Below are 26,293 nucleotides of genomic sequence, written 5' to 3' on the forward strand. Positions count from 1 at the left end.
TTCTGTAAAGACAATTCCCCAGACTCAATGTTGTTTAATAGTTTGTTTGCTTTAACATTTCTGGCCTTTTAATGTTTCTTATTATTCTCTCTAACTTTTCTGTCACCTCTTTGGATGTGAGCCCTCAAAATCAGCATAGCACCAAATGCAAGAACTCATCTCTCTAGGCCCTCCAATGGAACAGGTCTGTCCCCTGAATTTTAAATCATTGAGTCAAACATATTACCTTAATAAGGGAAGGGTATAGTGTTGCTTCTTTTTCTAATGATAAAATCTCAAAATTCGTAGGAATAAATTCATTCTTCGTTGGAAGTTTAAATTTCCCATTCAAGTCAGCATTTTGCCATTTCTGGGTGAATAATTAAAGACACAAGCATTTAAAACAGTCATTCTACTTATTAATATCCAGGCAAATATTAAGGAAATAAATGTCAGACAGCATTCTTTTCCATAATAAGGAGACTACTCCCAAGACCTATTGACAACTTTTTATGAAATTTGAGTTGGATTCTCCGGTACTAATCAAGGTTTATACTAACCCATCTTTCCTCTTTACACATTTCCAAAATGACCAAATAAAGGTAAGGAATTACCTGAGACTGAGGAACACTGAGAGGCTAATTCAGGGGTGGAGAACCTTTTTTCTGCCAAAGGCCATTTGGATAGTATTTATAATGTCATTCTCAAGCCATACAAAATTATCAACTTAAAAATTAGCCTGCTACCTTTGGTCAAACATTTAATTAGCTCACTCCTAATGCCATGGCAGGGCCAGGCCGAATGATTTCACGAGTCTTATACAGCCCTGGGGCTGTACATTCCCCATCCCTGGGCTAATTGGTCTACATACAGACCACGTTTGTTTCAGCTTTTTAAATAATGAAAAATAATCTGTAGAGGGTATTCCCAACTGCTAGGTAACAGGCTACTGATATAAGAGTTAAAATTTCAGCTACACTAAGCTACCTGCATGTGTAGCCTGAAAGCTAAGGCTAAACGGTGGGGCTTGTTCACTTCAGTCCCTCTTAAAACCAGGCCCACACCTTTCCCAGAGGACCAAGTGAACTTTCAAGTGAAGCAGTAATTCAAGCTCAAGGTTAAGGACACAGTTGAGACTTAAGTCTGGATTGTGGGACAGGGCTGACACAACCTGCAGCTCGGATCTGTTACATGGGCTAGGGCCAAAAGCTAAGTGGGACAGAGCACAGGCCACTGAACGTTGAACTCTAATTTATAAGACTTTTCATATTTAAAAGGAAAGGCAAGGCCAATAATCTGAGTTCGACAACTTGGTCTCCAGGTGACGTAGCACAGCCTGGCCGCCTTGGCAATTCTATTTTGGTCCCTGCATTTGTGTCTTTTGGCACTGGGATAGTGGGGATGCTGGCTGTATTATTTATAAGTAGCAACTTCAGTCTCCAGAAGGCTGAATGATAGGAACTTGTAAACAGTTAGCAAGCAATCTCACCACTGAAATTTGTATGTTTTTTAAAAATTACTATTCAGGGAAGATTGTCATGGTCAGAATTTGGTGAAAAGGGTTCTCTCTTATTTTAGGATAGTTCAGACCAGCACTATTTCATAGGATATCTGCTTTCCTAATGAGTTAGCAAGATGGGGCTCCAGTGATCTCCTTCTGTGCTGTGATTATGTCAGAAGTTAGCTGTAACGATTTTCTTTCTTAAACTATTTCTCTTTTTTCAGTATTGTCATTACACAGGTACATTTAAGAAATGTCCAATATTGAATTTAACTAGAATCTAATCATAGCGAAGCTTTCTGATGAATAAAGGACACAATCTCAAAGCTACACAGCCAATGAGAACTAAAAAAGAAAAAGTATTAGATAAGTAGATGGGACTCACAAAATCTTGACTACTGATGAATGGGGTAACATACTACCTAAACATACATGTTTCAAAACCCATATTAATTCCCCTCTGCTGACACGAAGAGCAGTGATGCACTATGAGGCATAAAGTACAGCACCTCCTCAAGTGAAGACAGGATGAAGCCCAGACTGCTCCCGCCTGTGTTCCTATCTCGCTGTCTGTCTTCTAGGTTTGCTTTTCTGTGAACTTTGGACTCCAATGATCTTTGACTGCATGAGGGGGCCACAGTGCAATTTCTTCAAGCAAAGCCTAAGATTCAGCCCTCCATCTCCGTGCTTACTCCTCTCAGGATGGTACAGACAGCACTGGGCCATCACTCTCCACAGCCTGGGCTGTGAGTTGGGTGATCTGGGTAGCTCATGTTCCTCTGTGTCCCTCACACACCAGACCCGCATTAGCCATACCTTAATGACTTCATCTGGTATAGCTTCTTGTTTGTATTGGGTTCCATACCATTCTTCAGTGCGATCGGTTTTTCCTTCAAAAGATTTGGAAACTATTGCAACCCTAGAGATAGATGGAAAAAAACATATAAACTCATGTTTTTATATAAACTTACAGAACTTGACTCATGAAAATGTAAATAATATCCAAGAATGTATTGGACCTTTAAGTCCCAGAAAATCCAATAAAGCTTGCTTTGCTGAAATAGGCAATGTATAGAGGGTGTCCTCATTTGTTTATAAAACCAGATAGGTGACCTAATACCTTGGGTATTTGAGTTAGGATAAAGCCAGGTTAAGATGATCAATTATTGCATTTTATTCATGATAGAATCTTCATGTTTTATTTTTTAAAAAAATATATTTTATTGATTTTTACAGAGAGGAAAGGAGAGAGATAGAGAGCTAGAAACATCAAATCGATGAGAGAGAAACATCGACCAGCTGCCTCTTGCACACCCCCTACCAGGGATGTGCACGCAACCAACGTACATGCCCCTGACCGGAATCGAACCCGGGACCTTTCAGTCCGCAGACCGATGCTCTACCACTGAGCCAAACCGGTTTCGGCGAATCTTCATGTTTTAGAGATAATGCCTCAAAATATTCAGAGTGAAGGGAGGATAAGTAAAGAAGGTAAAGATAAAAAGACAGGCCATGTACTGACTGCTGAAGTTAGCTATTGGTACATTACATTATTCTCTCTACTTTGTAATCATGCTTAACAAAATGTTTTAAAGTATTTTATTTATTTATTTTTTAAAATATATTTTATTGATTTTTTACAGAGAGGAAGAGATAGGGATAGAGAGTTAGAAACATCGATGAGAGAGAAACATCGATCAGCTGCCTCTTGCACACATCCCACTGGGATGTGCCCGCAACCAAGGTGCATGCCCTTGACTGGAATTGACCCTGGGACCCTTGAGTCCGCAGGCAGACACTCTATCCACAGAGCCAAACTGGTTAGGGCATGTTTTAAAGCATTTTAGTCACAATTTCACATTTTCATATTGTGGTCGTTACTGAAATGTAGTATGTAATAGTAAAATCTGCAGAGTAACTCACCGGACATTTTCTGGTTTGAGTTTATCAAGAACCATCTCTATTAAATCAGGTCTAAATTCTTCCAGTAAATATTCAGCTGTGAGCACTTCTTCTAGGGGATAATACTTTAAAACAAACAAAGTACAAGACAAAATAAGAAGCAATCAGATATCTAACACAGGAAATACATTATTTTATACTCCTCCTTTTCTCTCCATTAAATTTTATTCCACTAGAAAAATTTCTCAATCTTTTCTATTTTCTACCACACTGTAAGCAGTTTCATTTAGTGGCATGATTTTATAGTTAATGCCCAAATACACTTATAGAAACAAAATCATAATTTTTTTAGATTTATAGAAACAAAATTATAGAAACAAAATCATAATTTTTTTTCAGGGAAAAATGTAATATTTCTGCCTAAAAACTGAGTATTCGTTAAGGAAGAAAATTTGATGGTTAAGTGCTGACATCTGCAGGATTATTAGTATAAAGTAAATACATTTTTATGAACAAAATTTCCGCTACAATATTTTGAAAGAAATCAGACAAAGATTTATAGAGTTGTTGTGGGGTAAATAGCTTATATAGAAAAAATAAGGTAGAAGATACTTTTCAGTAAGAGCAACTTCCAATATACTGACACAGATTGATTGATCCATTCATTCGACAAGTACTTAATGAACACCTACTGTGTTCTAGGCGTTTCTGTGGATACAAAGGTAGACAAGACAGATGATGTCCCTGTTCTGAAAGGAGTTTATATTGTAACTGGGAAGGAGGCAGATAATAAATAAATATTGTCATTATATTTATAAGTGCTATAAGGAAAATTATAAAAGGGTAGAGGCATGATTGGGAGGTCAGAAAGGTCTCTTTTAGGAGACCCAAAGGATAAGAACACTGACAGCCTGGATAGCATGGTTCAGTGGTTGAGTGTCCACTTATAACCAGAAGCACAGTTCAATTCCTGGCCAGGGCACATGCCTGGGTTGTGGGCTTGATCCCCAGTTGGGGGTATGGAGGTAGTCAATCAATGATTCTCTCTCATCATTGATGTTTCCATCACTCTCTCCCTCTCCCTTCCTCTCTGAAATCAATAAAAATAGATTTAAAAAGAAAATAGATATATATTTTTAAAAAGACAAAAAATAAAAACATTATCAGTACAGCCTCATTAAAAAAAAAAAAATAACACTGACATGCAAAGATCAGTGTTCCGGGTAGAGAAAACACCAAATGTAAGATGGAAGAATGAACTTAATGCTTGAAGATTAGGCAAACAGTATCACTGGAGGGGAACGGGAATGGGAAAGGTAGGTTGGAGGAAGAGGGTATGCAGTGTAGTCAGAGAAATAGGCTGGGGCCAGATCACCTTGAAGGCTAAGGTAAAACTGTGGATTTTATTCCAACACTTGATAAGAAACTACTGAAGAACTTGACCCAGAGAGTGAAATAATCTATTTGGTTTTCAAAAGATCACAAGAAACCAGGGACCCAGATAAGCGACTATAATGGTAGTCCAGGCAAGAAATGATGGTAGCCTGGACTAGGGTAGTAGCAATGGAGATGGAGAAAAGTGAATAAAATGATTTATAGCTTTCATACAATTACCAACTGACATACTGTAGAACTGAAAAATATTGAAAGCCAGTAAGCAAAATGCCTACATAATAAAAAATACTACAGGTGGCAATTTTTAGGATGATGAAAATTAAGATTTTCAGTATGTCTTGACATAAAAGTTGGTGAGACTGCTACAAAGTCTAAAATTTCATACTGCAGCTTCAATTTTTATAATTTGTATAGTATTGTTCAGGGTCACTGAAGTAGTCTACACACCAATATATATAGTAAAACGAAAGCAAACTTACATGCAATATTCCTGCGATCTTAGAGGTATAGCCCCGTGGCCTCTCTTTATCTTTAAACCTAAAAGCAACAGCATTCAAGTCCTAAAATGGAAAGTCAACCAAATTAGAGATAAGTCAACTATTATCTTAAAATAGCCTTTTGTGTGTGTATTTGCTTTGCACTATAGATTTTCTACTCTATACTTAACTTCGTTATACTTACTGAGAAAATGACAATGCTTGATTTAGAAATGTATAGAACATGAATGAAAATAGCAAATAATTAGGAAAACTGTGGGGAGGAACCTCGTGAAATCCAATAGTTAGTTGCATAGATGATAATTTTATTGACCCATTCAGAAAAATGCACCCAGATTAGAACTACTGTTACAAATTTCACAGAGATTATACCTTGGAACTTTTACTTAGGTTAAAAAAAAATGTCTCATCCTAAATTACATTTCAGAATTTTGATAAGCCTTGTGGTAAATATAAAGTGCAAAATTTTAAAAGCCCTTTAAAAAGAATCATTTAAAATTTTAGAAGAGAAATCCCTTTTGTTCTCTTTTTATTTAAAATGAAAAAGAAAAAGGGGGAAAAAGAAAGATAGCCAACCTTTTCCATATATACAGTGAAATCACTTTTAACACCATAATTATATATATAAGACAATTCGCTACTTCTTTGAAGTTTGCTACAGATTTTTATTACCAGATCTGAAAACAACAGAGCTCATGCAGCTTCAGACACAGTAAAGTAAGCCCTGATACAAGCTCAAGAAACTGCTGGCATTCTTCTGAGGGACAGAAAAGCAAACCGATTTCTTCCCTTTTCCTTCCTAAAAAGGGTTAAATGATGCCTTAACCTTTAATTTGCCCCAGGCAGCCAATCAAACCAAGCCTTAACTAAAAGCTTCTATGCATTGCAAACTTTTACTTAAATTAAGAAGAAAAAAAGCCTTCAAAAGTCTCACTGGGCCTTAAATTAAAATTAAATCACACACGTATATATGTTTTCTGAGAATTTTCCTTAAGAAAAGTTTTGGTGAAACAAAGGTACCTTGCACTCTTGGAAAACCCATTCTTGAGGTCCTTCTGCACGTAACTTCTGAATGTATTGAAACATGTGCAAAATTATATCTTCAACATGTACTGGAAAAAAGGGGCACACTTAAAAACCATTCAGTCCTCAAATCCTTTAAAGCAGTGAGCTCGCTCCTAAAGTAAGCAGCAGATGGTTCTCTACGAAATGGAGTTCTCGCCTCCCTGAGACAGGTTTTAGGGTCCCACAAACAAGGCCCTCTAGGCTCTGGGGTATGTAGTAGAATGGCTTTAGGGTAGTAAATGAGCAGATGAAAAGCAAAGTACACATTTTACAAGTGCAACATAATGATCAGATGTTAAGGTGGGAAAACCATCCATGAAATGAAGGGCGCATTGCACATGGAAAGTACAATGGATGAAGTGTTTATAACTTCACAACGTAAAACAGATCACAGATAAGGAAATTAAAATATAAATCATACAAAGTCAGTTTTCATTCAAAGACAAAAAAAAGTCAATACTTACATAATCCTTCTTCAGTTAAGTCCACATTAATTATAAAAAACATAAAACCTCGAGCTCCTTCCTTCTGCCCGCCAACAAGAGTATTTACCCAGCCTGTAACAAACAATGGAAATAACATGATTGCATGTGTGGCCTCTTTTAGGACAAGGAATATTTTTTTAAATTCACAAAAGGATTAGAATGGCCCTCTTGCAGAAAAGACTGGGGGGTGGGGGGTGGGAGTGGAGGTGATTAGAATAAACATCAGAAAAGCAGTTTTCATATAGTAAAGAAGACTCAAAGGGTTTGGGGGGGCTTGGAAGCTTTCTTCAGGATTCCCCAGGCCAGTTCCCAAATCAAGAGTAGACTACTGTGTAAGAGTGTGTGAAAGTGAAGCCCAAGTTGCAAGGGCCTTGGAAATCCTTTACAGACTAGATCTTGGTTCACCCTCTGGTTTGAAGGATAAAAGCAGGCAAATAAATAATGGGTACTGACACTTTACAGAGATAGTAAAAAATATCCAATGTGAGCTTATACTTTTAGACCTCTTTTTAAATTTAAAACATGCACCACACATCTTATGAAATACCTAACCTTTATTGCTCAATGCTAAAGGATAAAACAAATTATTGGTGGGGTGGGGGGAACCCCAAAGCAAAAAACTAAATACACAGCAACCACTATCTCTCTCCCCCATAAACCCAAAAGACTCTCTCATCCAAAAATGTTTTTTTCACAGGAAAATATTTAGGAGGAAAGAGAGCCAGGGCAAAAGATATGGTGGAATATTACGCTCAGAAGCTCGTGCCCAAAAGACTTACCCTTTGACTTAAGTTCTGATAACAGACTTCCCGGACCTTCATGCCCAATAAGATGACCAAGATAATGACCAGGATTTGATTTATAGTATTTCTGAAGGTCAGGTATGGGAAATGTCACATAAAGATTCCTAATATCCTTAATAGGTACGATTTTGTACATTTGCTGGGGAGAAAAAATCACAGAAGATTAGCTACATACAACTCTCACTGAATAAAATACAGGGTGCTCCCCGCCCCAAATGAGTGTCCCTCAAAAATACACGTACACTTTAACAGATGATAGCTCAAATTTGAAAATAAAATGTATTTTAATAAACACTGTCGTTATGATTATTCAAAGTGTGTGTATATATTTTTGGGAGGACACCCTATATTTATAAACTATGAAGAACATTGATTTTCATAGAAAAATTCAAAATTATGCCGAAACCAGTTTGGCTCAGTGGATAGAGCACCGGCCTGCGGACTGAAAGGTCCCGGGTTCGATTCCGGTCAAGGGCATGTACCTTGGTTGCGGACACAGCCCCAGTACGGGGTGTGCAAGAGGCAGCCGATCGATGATTCTCTCTCATTGATGTTTCCAACTCTCTATCCCTCTCTCTTCCTCTCTTTAAAAAAAAAAAAAAAATCAATAAAATATATTAAAGAAAAAAAAGAAAGAAAAATTCAAGAGAATCAACTGCCAAAGAAGATCACACTGAGAATAAAGAAATAATGACCTGGCCTCTTTCTTAGTGAAATGTCAGTACATTTGGTATAAAGGCCACATTTTATCCCCTGGACTGTGCAGCTAAATACTTCTGGATTATTGCCCTCTGGCACTGGATCATAGCTTTTACAGTCTGCTAAGGTTACACCTACTAAAACTACCTTTAGCATGCAAAGATTGGATTATATTGGCATCTTTTTGATGAAACATGTCCCTAATAAATATGAAATTGATTTGATTATCCAGATAAATAGTAAAAACTATAATAAAACCTTCAAAATTTTCCATCTATTATTTGGTAAACTAGGTATATATATAAATTCATAAACTTAAAAAACAAAGCAAAACCAGATACACATGTACTTACTTTAAGATGTTCCTCTTGGAAAGGGTGTTCAGGGAATTCTGGCAATGGGACATTTTTGTTCTCTACTTCAGAAAATAACCTTACCACTAGATCAGTCAAGTCGTCTAATGATTCTACAGGAAAACATAAAAAAAAAACAACAGAACTTAATCTAATCATAACATATGACAAGTAGTATTTAAGACCTTAGGATCTCATATACATACATAAAATCACATCATACACCTTAAACCTACACAATGTTGTATGTCAGTTATATCTCACATTGATTTCTCCGCCCCCCCTCCTTTTCTGCCCTCTTCTCCCCCAACTCCCTCCTTTCTACTCGCAATATTTAAAAAATATCCTTGGGTGAGGATTAAAAAATTAATAATGAATAAATAGAAAGCTGTTACACAAACGTTATACTGCAATAAATTTAGAAACAATAATCATCAGTTGCATTTAGAAACTATTTTATCTATGATTTCCCTACTAAACCATAAATTGACAAATTGTGACAGCCACCTTATATATAGTCTACATTCATTGCTAAAAGTCAAATATTAGACTTTGCAAGTGATTGATTTTGTGCAGAAATAATATAAAATGGTGAAAAGAATTCTGGTTAGGGGGATCAGGGGAACGGGTTATCAAGCAACTATGTCAACGGACTACTTGGACAGGCCAGTTAACCACTCCAGGTTCTGTAAAACTAGAAAGTTGGATGGGATGATCACAAGTCTCTCCCAAGGTCTAACATTAAATAATACTCCAAATTAACTCAAAGACTTAACCATTGATAGAATTATATGGCCACTTACATGAAGTTCTCCTATGTTATTACCTACCTATATATTTTAATAGTTATAGTAGTAAAAGTTTATAAAATTATAAATGTTCACTACAACACTGTTTATATTATAACAACAAAAAAAACTGGAAATGACCTAACATCTACCAATGTGTGAATGTTATGCAATGTCTGAACAGTAGAATTTAATGCAGCTATTAATGAGGGAAAGATCTATATATAAAAATGTCTCAATGCTCTATTAAGTGAAAACTGCAGGTTATAAAACAACGCCATGTGATGTATCTTATTTAATTTTTTAACAAACATACATATATGTAAGTATATTAACAAAATTCTACTACTGGAAGTATAATAAGAAATAACTTTAGTGTTTATCTTTTTTTTAAATTAAGGTGACTATCTTTAAAGAGAAGGTATGGTAGTTATAGGATGGAATGAGGAAGAATTTGATTTCTCTTTTATATTTTTAATATTTTCCATGTATAAAAATTACTATTATTCTAAAAAGGAAAAAGTGAAAAAAGTTATATTTTTATGAATAAGATAACCAGTCACCTTGATTTCTGTCTCCTCAAAAATAGGTTACTTATAAATGGTATAAACATTCATCACTTGTTACTGTCAGGAAGCATTTGGATCAAATAAGAAATGTCCCTTGCTGTTCCATGACCCATTTTGAACTTTTCCATGAACTCTCTAGAGAGTTCTTAATCACTATTTGAGAACTGCTTTCATATAGTCTGAAATTCTCTTCTAGGTCTATAAATGTGGGCATTTGCACTTTATTTACAAAATATATATTATTTTTGCTTTGATTTGACATTTTTGAAGGGCCCCAAAATGTCCAGAGCCAAATAAAAGGCAGATCAGTGGCTGCTTGTTATGTGACAAGTGAATTCGGGAATGGAGCAGGTATATATGGAGCAAGAGATGTCAGTGACAGCTCTGATATAAAGAGACACAGATTGGACATGAGACATGAAGCAAGGTGGGCAGTCAATAAAGGTTTGTGGACCTGGAGTGCTAACGACGGCAAAGCTCTGTAGAGCAAGGTTCTATCAGGTGTGCCTTCCATATTTCTAGCCTAAAAGCATAAATTCACAATATGGCTTTTTAAAGACAAGGAGCTATACAATACTACACAATCCGTCTTCACCACTAAGCTGTGAGCTGCCAGAGATCAGGGAAGTGGGTCTCATTCATCTTTACATCACTAGGACTTGGCGCCCAGTGCCTGTACTTGATAGGTACCTATTTGTCAAGTGTCCAGGTAATTAGTGCTACCACAACTAGAGGGATGGCCCTATGGGAGAACAGAGAAAAATACTTTTGTCCCTTTGTGACAAAAATCTTCCACATGGTAACTCTTCTCCCCTCCTCCAACAGACCCTGCTTCCTCTTAACACCTCTGTACTTACTGTAAGGACTCCTCTCCCAGGCCCCTCATCAAGTCTACTGAGCTTAGCCCAGGAGGTCAGTCACACTAGGAGAGCGATGTGTACACGATCGGGAAACTGAAACATCTCATTTCTTTTAGACACTATACTGTCATCTCCACTAAACCAAGAACACAGAGCAGCACTCATGTCTGATTCATCTGCTGTCATTAACCTGCCCAATAAGTGCTTATTAAAATCATGTTTTATTTCAATAGGACACAGACAAAAATACAGCTGAAGCATTTATTCCCAGGATGAGGCTCTAAATACCAATGATATGGAACATGCCTGACCTACCTATATTTAGAAAACACATAGGATTATAAAGTATACTTTTTTTAAATTAGCCCTCACTCCTTAGACCCATTTTATATCCTGGCTCCTACTGCTTCTATTCTTTTTCTTTTTTTTAAACTTGTGGACATTTTTATGAACTTCCCGCCATGTAGTTTTGAGCAACCAGGACACAAGCCCCACCAACACCGGTAATCTTCTCCTCAGCTCTTCTGCTGAAGAACTTGGCCTTCACGATGACAAGCTGCTTTGGGAGCTTTCCCTTCCCCAGAACGTTGTAGTAGCCCGAGCACACCACATGAATGAAGGAGCAGTGCCAGTCTTGCTTTTGGCAGCATTTACCCATGTCTGCTCACTGACCAGGGCCCACAGTTAATCAAAGTTGACAGTTGGGCAGAAGCTCTGGTCCCTCTTTAAGTGGTAATGCCTCATACCAACTTTCCCAAAGTTGATCCTGTGATGATGCAAGCCACCAGCATTACCTCGGCTCCCCTGGTGCTTCCTGTGCTTGCTGACCTGATCGATCACCCCTAACCACCTCTGCCTGCCGGCCTGATTGCCCCTAACTGCTCTTCCCTATTGGCCTGATAGCCCTTAACTGCCTCTGATCCCGCCACCAGTGGCTTTGTCTAGAAGGACTCCAGATGATGTCCAGTCTAGTAAGCATATTACCCTTTTATTAGTATAGATATATAAATCAAACCTTTCTTGTTTACATTCCAGTTTTCCCAGTTTATCATCATCTGTCTTTTAATATTGTTTCTAGTTTTTGAGTTGTTATCAGATCAAATCTTTCAATCTATTCTTTTATACTTCCTTTATTTTATATGCCTAGAGCACCTATGATTAATTTATATTTTTTTCAGTTCTCCATTAAAAAAATCGCCTAAGCTTTTTTCTACAAGGAGATCATTTTCAAAAACCTCTGAGCAGATAAAAGGTAATATTGTATATCCTTCTTCCAAATACTTTGAAAAAGTCAAAATGAAAAATTTTTATTACCCAATTCAGTGAAAAAAAGTTTAAGGATTCTTACCTCGACCTAAGACACAAATAGCCATTAAGTTGGATGAATAATAAGTAGAATGGAATTTCAGTAGTTCTTGTCTTACATCAATGCCTTCTTGATTTGGTCTAGTCTCTAGAGTATATTTGTTACCTGAAAGGTAGAAAAAACATTTCTCAGAAAACACAAACTACTAGTATGTGGACTTAAAATTTTGTAATTGTTAAACTTAAAAAACAGAGTTCAAGCTGACACACACAGTGATTAGTCATATATGTTTAAATGGAAGCTGGATAAACAAAACAGTATAGAACAAATCAGTGACATTTTAAACTATAGAGAATTTTCCCTTAGGAACTTAAAGTGCTTTATAAAAAATATACTTCTTAAAACCCCTGAGATAATAGGTAATATGAGCACTTATAAGATAAAATTAGATCCACATGGCCTTCATTCATACTTACTTTAATTCCCTAGATGCTACACAATTAATTTAGCAAAGCCACTAAGGGATCTTTTTGGAACTTGCCAAGTTACTTGTGGAAATAAATGTACTATTCTTGGCTGCAGCACTAAATATGTGATGTAAGTTTTCATGAATTTGATCTAGATTGGTAAAAATAAGATGCAGTGTTGTTTTTATAAGTCTCAAGTGATAATACCACTATGAAATCTCTTATGAAATCAAATAGCTAATCAAATTAGGATGAAATATGCATGTCAAAGCAAATACTCAAACTAGTAAGGACTACTTTTCTAATAAGGATATTTAGAGACTGAGATGGAATTTCAACAATTGGTGACTCTAAAAATGGCACCTTGACTAGAAGTATCTTAAGATCCTACTTAAAATAATAAATTTTATTATTGCTCCTGCTTAAATGGGCTTCTGACTTTCATCTGCAAACATGAAACTATGGCAAAACATAGTCTTGATGTAATTTTCCCCTTGGGGTTAATAATGGTTGATGAGCTGACATTGGAGTCCGTTTTTTTTACTAAATTGGAAATGCAGAGAGTGCCACCAGAAGGCAATCTTAGACCCAGTCTCTAGACCCAGAAAACTGCATAGTATTTGGAGCCAAGATTCATGCCTGAGGATGCTTGAATTAACAGAACCAGTGGAGTGAGTGTATAAGTGATCATTAACCTTTTTCAAGTCACAAAGCAATCCAATGTACTCATCTTCACAAGCAGTAGTCTGCCAGTCAGGTTTCCAGGTTCTTAACTAGTGTTCTCAGTTTCTCACCAAAGATCCACTTCAATTCCAGATCAGGCCTACGTGGGATCCTGCGACATCCCCTCAATCTACTAGAGGATTCGGATATTCTTAAAAGTCTCAATTCTTCAGGAAAAAAAACTTTTTGCGGGTAATGGCTTGAAGCTCTCTCATTTTATGGCAAAACTTGAGAATTGATGGTGTTTCCCTTTTCCACTAAGTGAAGATTCTAAAAGCCTCTGTTCCAACAGACTAGGATTAGAGCTTCCTTAGTCATTTACAATGACAAGCTCAAATCCCTGCAATATTTGGACAAAGATCAATACATTGGGACACATAAATTTAGAGAAATTAAGTTTTATTTCAATAGGCTATAAATTTTATATTATAAATTAGATTTTTAAAAATCTGAATGTGATCTGATTTGCCTATTCACAATCTAGTTAATATTCTGGTTAAAAAAAAAGTCTCAAGTCAAAGTTTAAGAAGACCAAGATCATAGCGTCCATCTAGAACTTAAATTCTTTCAGGTTAGAGGGGGCAAGAGGGGTGGGGGGAGGAGAATAAGATATTTGTAATACTATCAACAATTAAAAAATTATTTTTAAATAATTCTTTCAGGTTAACCAGCTCTAGCTCATCCTTGTTTTGATTTTAGCTTACCTGAATATCTTACCATTCTAATCTCTACTCTTTACCTTTAGGTCCACTTTAAAATACAGAAATAAAAGTAGGAGCATACACCAAAAACACTAAGACATGGATCAATGGCAAAATACTGAAAACGTCATATTAAATGAGCCAAAGACCACAGCAGAATACAATACAGCAAAGAGAATGAATAATCCACTATTTATATGCAATAGTATAGATGGACTTCACAACTTTAAGGCTGAATAAGAGGAGCCAGACACAAAAGGGTATATACACTTTATCATTTCATTTATACAAACAAAAACTAATCTGGGTTATGAAAGGCAGAGCAGAGGTTACCCTGGGGAGTGGGGAGTGACTACAAAGGAGCACAAAGAGAGCTGGTGAGCACAAAGAGAGGTGCTGGTAATGTTCAGTTTTTGATTGGGTGCTGATTCGTGTGCTCAAGTTTTGAAAATTAAACAAGTTATACATAAATAATAGCAGTACTTTCATTCAACTGATTCTTCCACTATCAGCAAAAGTAAAACAGCAACAATTTATCAAAACCACACATACTCCTGTAAATTTACTATACTTCAATACAAAGTTAAATGAAAAATAAGGTGCCGTGTCAACAGCAATCTTGCTCACCTAAGGTAAAAATCGAATGATACTGGATCTCTGGCTAAGCAGAGACAATCACATTTGTTCTGAAAAGTAGCTTTAGCTGCAAACAGATACCATTTTATAAATCTACGTTCTCATTTGTTTGTTGTCTTCCTACTATGTGATGACAAAAAGGAACCCGAGGGCCACTTGAAAACACATCCTATGATGGCAGTTCTGTATCCTTAGAAGCTCCTGAATTAGAAAAAGGGAAAGGTTCTCTACTGTGACCCTCTTGGGTCAGGATAGTGAGCTCTCAATACACTGACAGAGAACATGGATAGCAGGTACAAATTGGCCAGAGCCAGGCTGGCTATTAGAACAACCCCTTTAAGATTTTTCTAAAAACAGGAAGGCTAGCTAGTGGAAATTCTCAAGAAATAGTTATAGAAATGAAAGAAAAAGCAGGACACAATGCACAGAATTCCATTAAGTAATCCTAACATTACTGAGTGGACTCTATTACTGTCAGCACCAGGATCCCTACCCAGGGGAATGCTGGCTTTAGTGTTGGCAGAGCTACCATCTAATCCAGGGTAAACTATCTGCCAGTAGTACTATCTTGAACAAGTTATTTAACTTCTCTTAGTCTCAATCTCTTATCCTGACATTGTTAGGCTTACACCAAATTAGGGGGGGGGGGGGGGGGAACCTGTAAAAAAGTATAACACACTTTGGCCAGTTTGGCTCAGTGGATAGAGCGTCGGCCTGTGGACTGAAGGGTCCTGGGTTCGATTCCAGTCAAGGGCACATGCCCAAGTTGTGGGCTCAATCCATAGTGGGGGGCATGCAGGAGGCAGCCAATCAATGAATCTCTCTCCTCATTGATGTTTCTCTCTCTCTCTCTCTCTCTCTCTCTCTCTCTCTCTCTCTCTCGCTTCTTTCCTCTCTTAAATAAATAAAAATGTATTTTAAGAAAAGTATAAAACAGCATTCAACATCCAATAAATAGGATGGAAAGTTTGATGACACCAAGGGCTATTTTGGGACATGAAGTAATGAAAACTCAGACACTGCATGAGGGAGTGCAAATTAAATCAACCTCCATAGGAAACAATTAGGTAATATTTATTAAATGTAAAAATGTATATGTCCTAGTATATAGTAATTCCACTCTAGTACCCTAGGAAACTCTGTGTACAAGGAAACATGTACAAGGAATGCTCACCACAGCTGCACTGTTCCATTAACAGGAAAATGATAAATACTGGTACACATGTTCAATGAATTATTCAAATAGTAGCAAAAATAAGATTGAAAAACTTATCAAAGACACACTCCCCAATATGGATAACTCTTAAAAATATAACATTGAAAGAAAAAATACAAGTGGTATCGATGACTTACAATAAAATACCATTTTTGAAAAGATTAAAAAAAACTACACAATATACTGCTTAGAGGTAAATAGATAACTAGGAATGTTTTCATTTAAAAAAAACCATGGGAATGATAATCACTAAGCTTAAGATAGTGGTTACTTGTCAGGAGCTAGGAGAAAAATGCAATTAGAGAAGTATACATCAGATGTTCAAACTGTATTTGTAATGTTTGTGTTTGTACTTATCTCTTTTAAGACAAATAATAAATCTGTAAAAGTGTCAAAGTATTTAACATAATACTTGTTGTATAGTAGAAAATACACAATAAACAGCAGCTACTACTGCTATGATCTGAATTGTAGGAGGTACTTCTACTTTCTGAGTATATCATAGAAACTACGGCAGTAAAGTAGGGAAGAAAGCTCAGTCAAAGGTCCGTATGACTTTCCTCTACCTAAGAATGCAGGTGTGGCCTGGCTGGTGTGGCTCAGTGGTTGAACATGAACCCACGAACCAAGAGGTCCCCAGGTTCAGTTCCCGGGTGGGGCACACACCCAGGTTTCAGGCTTGAAGACCAGCAAGGGGCGTGCAGGTGACACTGATTTCTATATCCTGCTCCCTTCCTCTCTCTCTCTAAAATCAATAAAAACATTTTTAAAATAAAGAAAAGAAGAATGCAGGTGTAGATAACAACATGAATATGGCTGAGATAACAAATACCAGTTTAGTCTCCAGACACACACTGTCCTAATTTAGTGCGAATTCAGCTGGATCGTGTACATCAAATTAAAATGCCACTACCAAAATCTGGCTCTATCACCATTACAGTGAGCTCCCACAGTGGACTGAGGATGTCAGGGTTGCTGACCCAATGGGACTGCCACTCTGAGTGTGCTGGCGAGAGCACTGGCTTGGTGGTCGGAAGATTTGGGATTTCTTGTCCTGGCTCAATCATGCACTAATTAAGTAACCTTGGAACAGACTCCAAATACTCCAAGGGCTCATTTATTTTATCTGTAAAATAGGGGTCATATGGATACATGCCCAGAGGTTAAAAGCTATGGAACGCAGGCAAGTTTCTTAACCTCTATAAACCCACTTCCTTATTGGTAAATAAGAATAAGGAACCGATCTCACAGGATTACTGTGAGGATTAAATTAATAATCCATGCTAACCCTCAGCATAGCGTCTGAATTTAGGTTTTAATTCTGTCGAAAAGTGTTAAGACATGAATAGGGCTTTGTAAATTGTAACGCTCAGTAAATGTTATTCTATATTTTCATTGTAACAATTTAAATTCTATTTTTTAAAAAGTTTATAAACTCAGGAACTAATGTATATAAATGCTGATTTTCAAGGAAATATAATTTATTTTTTGAAAGTCAGCCATATATTTCTTACATTCTGTGGGAAAGCCTGAAGTTTTAAAAATCTACTTTAGAAACTACAGCCAAGACTGGTTTGACTCAGTGGATAGAGCGTCAGCCTGAGGACTGAAAGGTCCCAGGTTCGATTCCGGTCAAGGGTATGTACCTTGGTTGCAGACACATCCCCAGTAGGGGGGGTGCAAGAGGCAGCTGATCGATGTTTTTCTCATCGATGTTTCTAACTCTCTATCCCTCTCCCTTCCTCTCTGTGGAAAATCAATAAAATATATTTTTAAAAAATAAAAATAAAATTTAAAAATAAAAATAAATTATTAAAAAAAACAAAACACTACAGCTGTCTCCAACTGTATGTCTGTCTGATAAGATCCTCAAGAAAAGGTCAACTTGATCATTATAATCTTGAAAATCTTAACTGTTTTCTAAAAACCCAGGATTCTGAATGTTTAGGTTAATGTATCTACAGTTACTTGAAATTCTTATATATGAAATATAATAATTTATATATCACATTTTCTTTATCCAGTCACCTATCGATGGATATCTAGGTTGCGTCCTTATCGTGGCTCTTGTAAATACTGATGCATATATCTTCTCAAATTAGTATTGTTGGTTTCGTTGGATAAATACTCAGAAGTCAACTGCCAGGGTTGTATAGTGTATCTATTCATTTTTTGAGGAATCTCCATACTGTTTTACATAGGGGCTGCCCCAGTTTGCAGTCCTACCAACAGTGCATAAGCGTTCCATTTTCTCCACATCCTCATCAGCACTTATTTATTAATGACCACCATTCTGATGAATGTGAGGTGGGATCTCACTGTGGTTTTAATTTGCATTTCCCTGATGATCAATGAAGTTGAGCATCTTTTCCTTCATCTGTTAGCCAGCTCTATATCTTCTTTGGATAAATGTCTTTTCATGTCCTCTGCTCATTTTTCAATTGGATTGTCCTGATCTTAAATGAAAAGCTTTTAGCTCTTCACCAATGAGTACGATGTTAGTTGTGCTCTTAGCATATAAAGCCTTTATCAAGTTAAGGTAAGTTCCCTCTATACCCAGTTTGTTGAGTTTTTATCATAAATAGAAGTAGAATTTTATCAAATGCTTTTTCTATATTGATTGGGATAATCATATGATTTTCATCCTTGGTTCTGTTTATGTGTAATCCATCACATCATTTTGTTGAACCACTGTTGCATTCTTGGTATAAATCCCACTTGCTCGTGGCATATAATCCTCTTAATGTACTACTGAACTTAGTTTGCTAGTATTTTGTTGAGAATTTTGGTATCTATGAAGAACATAATTTTAGCTTGTTTCTCTTCTTTTGGCAACTTGGTAAATTATCTTGTGTTTTAATGGCTGATCTAAAGATTTTCTTGAATATTTTGTATGCGAACAAGTATATCATATGGAAATAAGCAAAATTTTCTTTTGCTTCCTTTCCACCTTTTAAATATCACATTTCCCCTTGACTTATTGCAATAATTAGTATGATAGTACAGCTGAACAAAAAAAAGTAATTAAAGAGTATTCTTGTTTTGTTTTTACTTTTAGTGGAAATCCTTTTGAAACATCACCATTAATCATGATGTTTGAGATAAATTTTTATCAAAGCAAGAGTTTTGGGTTGTTTTTATTCATGAACAAGTGCTGACTTTTATCAAATGCTTTTTCTAAGTCTACTGAAATGACTGCCTATGACTTTGATTTACTTAAACTGTGGATTGAAATCCATTTGATCATAGCAAAATAAGTTTAATGTGTTTGCAGAACAGAATTTCTTATAAAGAAACAATATAATGAGGATACCAGATTTCATCCTAAGATGTAAGATAGATAATGTTTGGTAAAACTTTTGTTTTTAGGTCTTAGACAAACACATATGTATGTGTGCTGAGTTGATGAGTAAAACATCCTTATTATTGTAGGTTATTTAAAAAACAGTTGAAAGCCACTGGTCTATACTACTCATAAAGCATGAGAAAACACTGTAAAGAACAAATATTGTTAAGGTTTTCTTAAAAATAAATAACACAATGTTTGGATTTTGTTCACTTAAAAATACCCATATTTTCCTGATATTATGTAAATATTCTTTAAAATATGTTATACTTAAATATTAATATTAGAATAATATCGATAAGTCATAATCCCTTGATGGGCAAAATGGCCTACATTCACAGAAACATCTGAAGTCACTCAAAAGTAACAGAAATAAATTAAGCATGAATTTCTGAAAAGAACTCTTCTTTGAGGATCACTTGTACAAAATTTTCTCTCTATGTGTAATTTCTAGGGCTAGATCTTTCATTATAGTTTCAAAAGTATGACTTTAGAAATGACAGAACATCTACTCCAAAAAGTTCAATGTTAATTTCTATTTCTAAAATCAGAAGGTAACTTGGCATCTGCACTACTTACATCCAGTTTCTGTCCTATTGCATCGAGTCTGGCTTATGCACGTCTTGGCTGCTTATATTACTTCATCCTATGCTGACTAACTGCTTAGCCTTGTCAATGGTTATATGCCCTCAAACCCCACCCATATACATATGGCCATTCAATGTTTCTCTTTACCAATCACTCCTGAAACTTTCCTTTAGGACATTTTTTTCTTTGCTTGTGAAATAATATTACTCACCCTCCTCATTGGATTTATTTCTGAAAGATTTATGTCTGCTTCCTGATTATACTGATTGAGATTTGTCACCAGTGAGGCTATTTAAAAAGAGGCAACTCCCAAAGAGGAGCCCCAACTCGTTCTGCACAATGGCAGCATTGTTGGTATAAGTATCTAATCCGCCAAAGGATAACAATTACTTGGGTGTAAAAAATTTTTTTAAAAAATTTTTAACTCACATTCCCTTCTAATATTTCATGTATGCTGATATTCTCTACTAAAGCCACTTTTCAAACAAATTGGCATTACAGAGACATTTCAGGGACCTCAGAATTTATCTTAGCAATGATACTGATATTGAGTGCCAAGCATATAAATCTGAAGAACAAAGAATCACTGCTTCTAAATGTAATTTTTAAAACAACTTAGAATTCTGTAAAGGTATGCTAATTCCCTGACTGCCGCTGGATATAATAGTGTGGTATCCAAAATGAAAGAAAGCTTTCTTTATAGCCTTTTTTAAAAGTCCCCCAAGTTAACTTACATAATAAACATAAAACTGAAAGTGCACAAAGCAATCTATTAGCTTCATGTAATTTTATAATCCCCAAAGTAGTATTTTTAAAATGATAGCAACATATTGGAGGAGGACCCAAGATGGCTGCACAGGTAAACACCTAACCGCAGCCACACACAACAATTTCAATAAAATACAACTAAAATACAAAATGGACATTTCCCAGAACTACAGGAAAGTTGACTGACTGGAAATTCTACAACGAGAAGGAAAGAGAAAACCAGAAGGAAAATCAGAGGAGCTGTAAAAGCCTAAGGTACGGAGACACGCTGCGTGTGCAGAGAGGACAGAGCCAGAGAGGAGGGGGAGGCTGAGTGCCTGATGGCGTTCCCTAGCCGGAAGGAGATAAAAGCTCCAGGCTGTGCTGAACCCCAGACCCGACAGCGCTGAACCCCAGTTCTAGGCCAGACCCTGGGGACCCAGGCTCAAACAGAGGTAGCCTGGCTGTAAGGCGGAAACCTGGGGGAGCGGCGAAAGGAGAGGGGGATGTGGGAAGAGACTAAACATAAACTGTGCACCTATGGATGAGGACAATGGGGGTGGGGAAAGGGCATAGGGTGGGGTGGGAACCTGGTGGAGGGGAGTAATGGAGGGGGGGGGGGGAAGGAACATTTGTAATAATATGAACAATAAAGATTTGTTTTTTAAAAATGATAGCAACATATTATAACAATTACATTTGTTAAATGGGAATGGCAAGAGTTGATGAGGAGGGAGAAACCAAGATGGCGGCATAGGAAAACACCTAACCTGCTGCCTTGCACAACAATTTCAAAGCTACAACTAAAAGACAAAATAGGCATCATCCAGAACCACAGGAAGGCTGGCTGAGTGGAATTTCTACAACTAGAAGGAAAGAGAAAAGCACACTGCAACTCAGAGGAGCTGCAGGAGGCAGAGGTACTGAGACCAGCGCATGGAGAGGACTGGCAACTGAGTGTAAGGCTGGCTTTCTGAAGCGGGAGGGAGACAAAAGCTCCCAACTGCTCTGAACTCCAGTTCCAGGTGAGACTCTGGGGACCCAGGCTCATTCAGGGAGAAACAGGACTGTCTGACAGCGGGCGGAACTCAAGGGTGGCTTTCTCTCAGACGTGCTTGCAGTGATTTACAAGGGACACTGAGACACAGGGGCCTATTAGGGCAGGGCTGATGGAAACCAATGCTGTCTGCTCCGCCCTGAGACTCCACCCCAACCAAGCTGAGCACAGAGGCTTTTGCAAGTCCTGTCTCATAAGGGTGTCTCCAGCACAGAAGTTCTCCCAGCGCAGACACAACTGATCCTCACAGCCAATTGGCCTGGAGGTCAATACCAACAACAATCAAGGCTTAACTACAAGACTGTGCACACAGCCCACAAAGGGATGCACCAAGAGTGTCCACCTCAGGTAACTGGAGAGGCAAAGCCACTGGGCTCTATAGGACACCTTAGCACACAAAGCTACTCTATCAACTCAGGGAAGTAGCCAAAATGCAGAGACAGCCGAAACCGGTTTGGCTCAGTGGTAGAGCGTCGGTCTGTGGACTGAAAGGTCCCAGATTCGATTCTGGTCAAGGGCATGTACCTGGGTTGTGGACACATCCCCGGTAGGGGGTGTGCAAGAGGCAGCTGGTCGATGTTTTTCTCTCATTGACGTTTCTAGCTCTCTGTATCTCTCCCTTCCTTAAAAAAATCAATAAAATATATTTTAAAAAATGCGGAGACAAAGAAACAGATCACAAATTAAAGAAATGGAGGAAAGAAAACGACTGGATATAGAGTTCAAAACCACAGTTATAAGGTTTTTCAAGAATTTCCTAGAAAAGGCCAATAAAGAGGATATGAAAAAGGATCAACTAGAAATTAAGCATACACTGACTGAAAGAAAAAATATTATACTGAGATCTAACAGCAGACTAGAGGATCGCAGGAATCAAGTCAAAGATTTGAAATACCAAGAAGCAAAAAACACTCAACCAGAAAAGAAAAAAGAATACAAAAATACGAAGATAGCATAAGAAGCCTCTGGGACAACTTCAAGCATACCAACATCTGAATTATGGGGGTGCCAGAAGAGAGAGAGAAAGATACTGAAAACATATTTGAAGAAATAATGACAGAAAACTTTCCCCACCTACTGAAAGAAAAAGACTTACAAGTCCAGGAAGCACACAAAACCCCAAACAAAAGGAATCCAAAGAGGACCACACCAAGACACATCATAATTAAAATGCCAAGGGCAAAAGACAAAGAATATTAAAAGCAGCAAGAGAAAAACAGTTACCTACAAGGGAGCACCCATACGACTGTCAGCTTATTTCTCAACAGAAACTATGCAGGCCAGAAGGGAGTGGCAAGAAATATTCAAAGTGATGAATAGCAAGAACCTAAAACCGAGATTATTCTACCCAGCAAAGCTATCAGTAAGATAAAGAGCTTCACAGATAAGAAAAAGCTAAAGGAGTTCACCACCACCAAACCAGTATTCTATGAAATGCTGAAAGGTATTCTTTAAGAAGAGGAAGAAGAAGAAAAAGGTAAAGATAAAAATTATGAACAACAAATACATATCTATCAACAAGTGAATCTAAAAATCCAGTGAATAAAAAAATCTGGTGAATATAATAGAATTGGGGCATAGAAAGGGAGTGGACTACAATTCTCAGGGGGAAAGGGTTATGGGGGGTGCCGGAAGAGACTGGAGAAAAATCGTGCACATATGGATGAAGACAGTAGGGTGTGGGGGATAAGGGCAGAGGGTGGGGTGGGAACCAGGTGGAGGGGAGCTATGGGGGGGAGGGGGAGAAGAGGAACAATTATAATAATCTGAACAATAAAGATTTATTAAATTAAAAATATAATAATAATATCTAACATTTGTATAGGACAATAAAAAAAAGTAGATGAGGAAAAAGGGGACTTTTTGTTTTTTCACTTTAAATATTTTAGTACTGAATAAATATGTAAACACTTTTAGTTAAAAAATGAATAAAGAATACAATTATAAAATCAAGACATTAATTTTTTCTACGCCCTGTCATCCCCACCTCTAACCTCCTTTCAGACTTAGCACTGTGAGGGCAGAGGCCTTGTGCATCTTCTATAGCAGTCTGTCTCCCAGATGAGTAGAGGTGAAGGCAATGGGGGCAGGAGGATTCAACTAACCTTGAACTGAGCATTAAAAATAGCACGTTTGCCCAAAGTTGTGGCTCAGTGGTTGAGTGTCAACCTTCGAACAAGGAGGTCACAGTCGATTCCCAATCAGGGCACATGCCCAGAGTTGCGGGCTCAATGCCTTGTGTGGGACATGCAGGATCAATGATTTTCTCTCATCACTGATGTTTCTATCCCTCTCTCCCTTTCCCTTTCTCTCGGAAATCAATAAAAAAAATTTTTTTTAAATAGCACTTCTCTTTAGAAGTGAAGGGACCGAAGTTTTGCCATCCTGAAGCTGCCTGCTGGGATACTGATTTTAAGCTGCTTATTAAGAAACAAGACTCAGAACGTACCTTTGGCCTTCTCCATCTAGACCTCCTGCCTAAGAGGTTTAGATGGAAAGGCCTACTCCAGGAAGGAAATTTCAGGATATTCATTTTAGCCTAATTTGAATTAAGTATGGTAAATAGGAGGGCTTCATGCTGGGGCCTTTTCACTAGAAATCCTGTCCCCCACTGTTTCTGAGTTGCCTAGCAAGAATTTGCCTGCTGTGTTCCCTTCTCCCTCAACTATCTGTAAATCACCCACTCTCACTTCTTAAATCTAATACCCCATTCCCCCTACCTTTCTCCTTTATCCAAAATGTCATATATATAACCAATGCTGCCTCAGTATTTTTTGAAATTTTCATGCTTACGTGCATTTCCCATGTGTATGTATTAAGATTTTATTTTCTCCTGTTAATGTGTTTTAATTTATTAGCCCAGCTAGAAGAACTTAAAAGGTAGGAGGAAAAGTATTAATTTTGTAGCTCCCTTTAGAAAGTAGACTTTAGGATAAAAAGATCCATTATCTTCTCCCTTTGAAATTCTGGTTAGTATCTATTCACAATTGTAACTGCTCTGCTCCTTCAACATTAAGACCCCTTTTTGAATGGGATGGCCAGAGAAACCCTCTACAGGGCAAATAACTGATCAGGTCAATGTTACAAGTTTGAAAATATCATCCTGAATATTATGTATAAAGTCTAAAGCCAAGAATCTGATTCCTGTATGACATTCTTCTTTTGGAACTACTAAGTAAAATGCTAGTCACCTGTTAAATAGATTATAACATCTTCATTCTTATTGTTTCTAATTTCTAAATTCAATTCTACACCTTGCTACCCAACAAACTCACTTCATATTTGGTTATTATTCTCAATAACCTATCACTTTCTCCATAAAGCCCATATACCTCAGCTTTGGCTTTATCTTAGGTCATTAGTCACAATATAGGTGCTTACACTGGGACCAGGCAGATACTTAAGGGCAGGGGCAAGAAATGAAAGTAAGTAACAATGATATAACAACCACTTCTCAGCTCCAGGCTGTGAGTTTATAAAAACACTGTGTAAAAATGAGTTCTGAAATCTTCCGTCTTGAACTGTAAAATACAATACTGTGCAAAGAGGCCATGGGTTTAAATGAGGTGAAGGAGAATTAATGCATGAAAGCTGCTGTTGACAAACCTGTCCCAAATTTGCTGAAGGGGTGATTGGGATTCCCCGTAGCTTTCTCCAACTGAAAGAGTCTCCAAGCGTCGTTCATCACATTCTTCTCATGTTCTGAGTCAACTGCATTCACCTCTCTGTCTTTGCAACTCTCATCAAATAAGGGGCACAGAAAAAACTGCGCAAACCTAAGGGTGTGAAACATAATTTAAAAGCTGTAATTTTTTTAAAGTGGCCTTGAAAAAATGCTTGAAACATATCAGATAGGAAATACTAATTCTACAGAATCAGAAAAATACTACCATTGTTACTAAGAAAGGAATATAAAGTATGTTCTAAGTAACATAAGAAAAATATACTATTGGACATATGTAAATTCAGAAGTCAATCTACCTGAGAGATGTTAAATAATTAGCGAAGATATAAAAAGATGAACACCTCCGATTCTGACACCAATTCCCATGTCTTTTTTTCCACACCACCAAACAATTCTCTGACACCAGCTGGGTAACCCACAATTCAGCTCAATTACGACACTGTCTACCTGAAAATCAGATGCTGGCCCCTACAGACACTAATCACAAGTCTGGGTTGTCACCTAAGCTTCTGACCTGAGGATTCCACAACTTCCTCCTCGGGTTCTATTAATTTAGCAGAGCAGCTCAAAGGCCCGGAGAAACATTTTACTTCCTAGCTTACTGGTTTATTATAAAAGGATATAATTCAGAAATAGTCAGAAAAAAGAGGTACACAGGGCAAGGTATGTGGAAAGCGGTGAGGAGTTTCCATGCCCTCTGAACACTCCTCTCACCAAATCTCCATGTGGTCAAAACTAGGAGTTCTCCAAATTCCATCATTCCAATGGAGGCTTCATTGATTAAATCATTGGCCACTAGTGACTGAACTTAATCACCAGCCCCTTTCCTTTCCTTAGAGGTCTAGGGATGAGACTATAAATTTCAAATCATGTGGCTCCCATCCTCAGGTTACCTAGGGGTTTCCCCCAAATCCTCATTAACTAA

General features: G+C 37.3%; 1 protein-coding gene across 2 annotated transcripts in view; it reads right to left on the bottom strand.

Annotated features, from left to right (window-relative positions):
• IDE (insulin degrading enzyme) overlaps window positions 1-26,293 on the bottom strand; it is a 72,347-nt gene that overhangs the window by 23,521 nt on the left and 22,533 nt on the right. For both annotated transcript variants that reach the window (XM_084904314.1, XM_084904315.1), the window contains exons 4-13: window positions 25,290-25,459; window positions 12,245-12,367; window positions 8,680-8,792; window positions 7,604-7,766; window positions 6,804-6,896; window positions 6,295-6,386; window positions 5,257-5,337; window positions 3,404-3,507; window positions 2,297-2,399; window positions 227-349 (exon numbers count right to left, since the gene is read on the bottom strand). In XM_084904314.1, coding sequence (XP_084760440.1) covers window positions 227-349; window positions 2,297-2,399; window positions 3,404-3,507; window positions 5,257-5,337; window positions 6,295-6,386; window positions 6,804-6,896; window positions 7,604-7,766; window positions 8,680-8,792; window positions 12,245-12,367; window positions 25,290-25,459 — 1,165 coding nt within the window. The remainder of the gene's footprint in view (window positions 1-226; window positions 350-2,296; window positions 2,400-3,403; window positions 3,508-5,256; window positions 5,338-6,294; window positions 6,387-6,803; window positions 6,897-7,603; window positions 7,767-8,679; window positions 8,793-12,244; window positions 12,368-25,289; window positions 25,460-26,293) is intronic.

This window comes from Pipistrellus hanaki (genome assembly GCF_964339955.1).
Source record: "Pipistrellus hanaki genome assembly, chromosome: 14".
Lineage (NCBI taxonomy): Eukaryota > Metazoa > Chordata > Mammalia > Chiroptera > Vespertilionidae > Pipistrellus > Pipistrellus hanaki.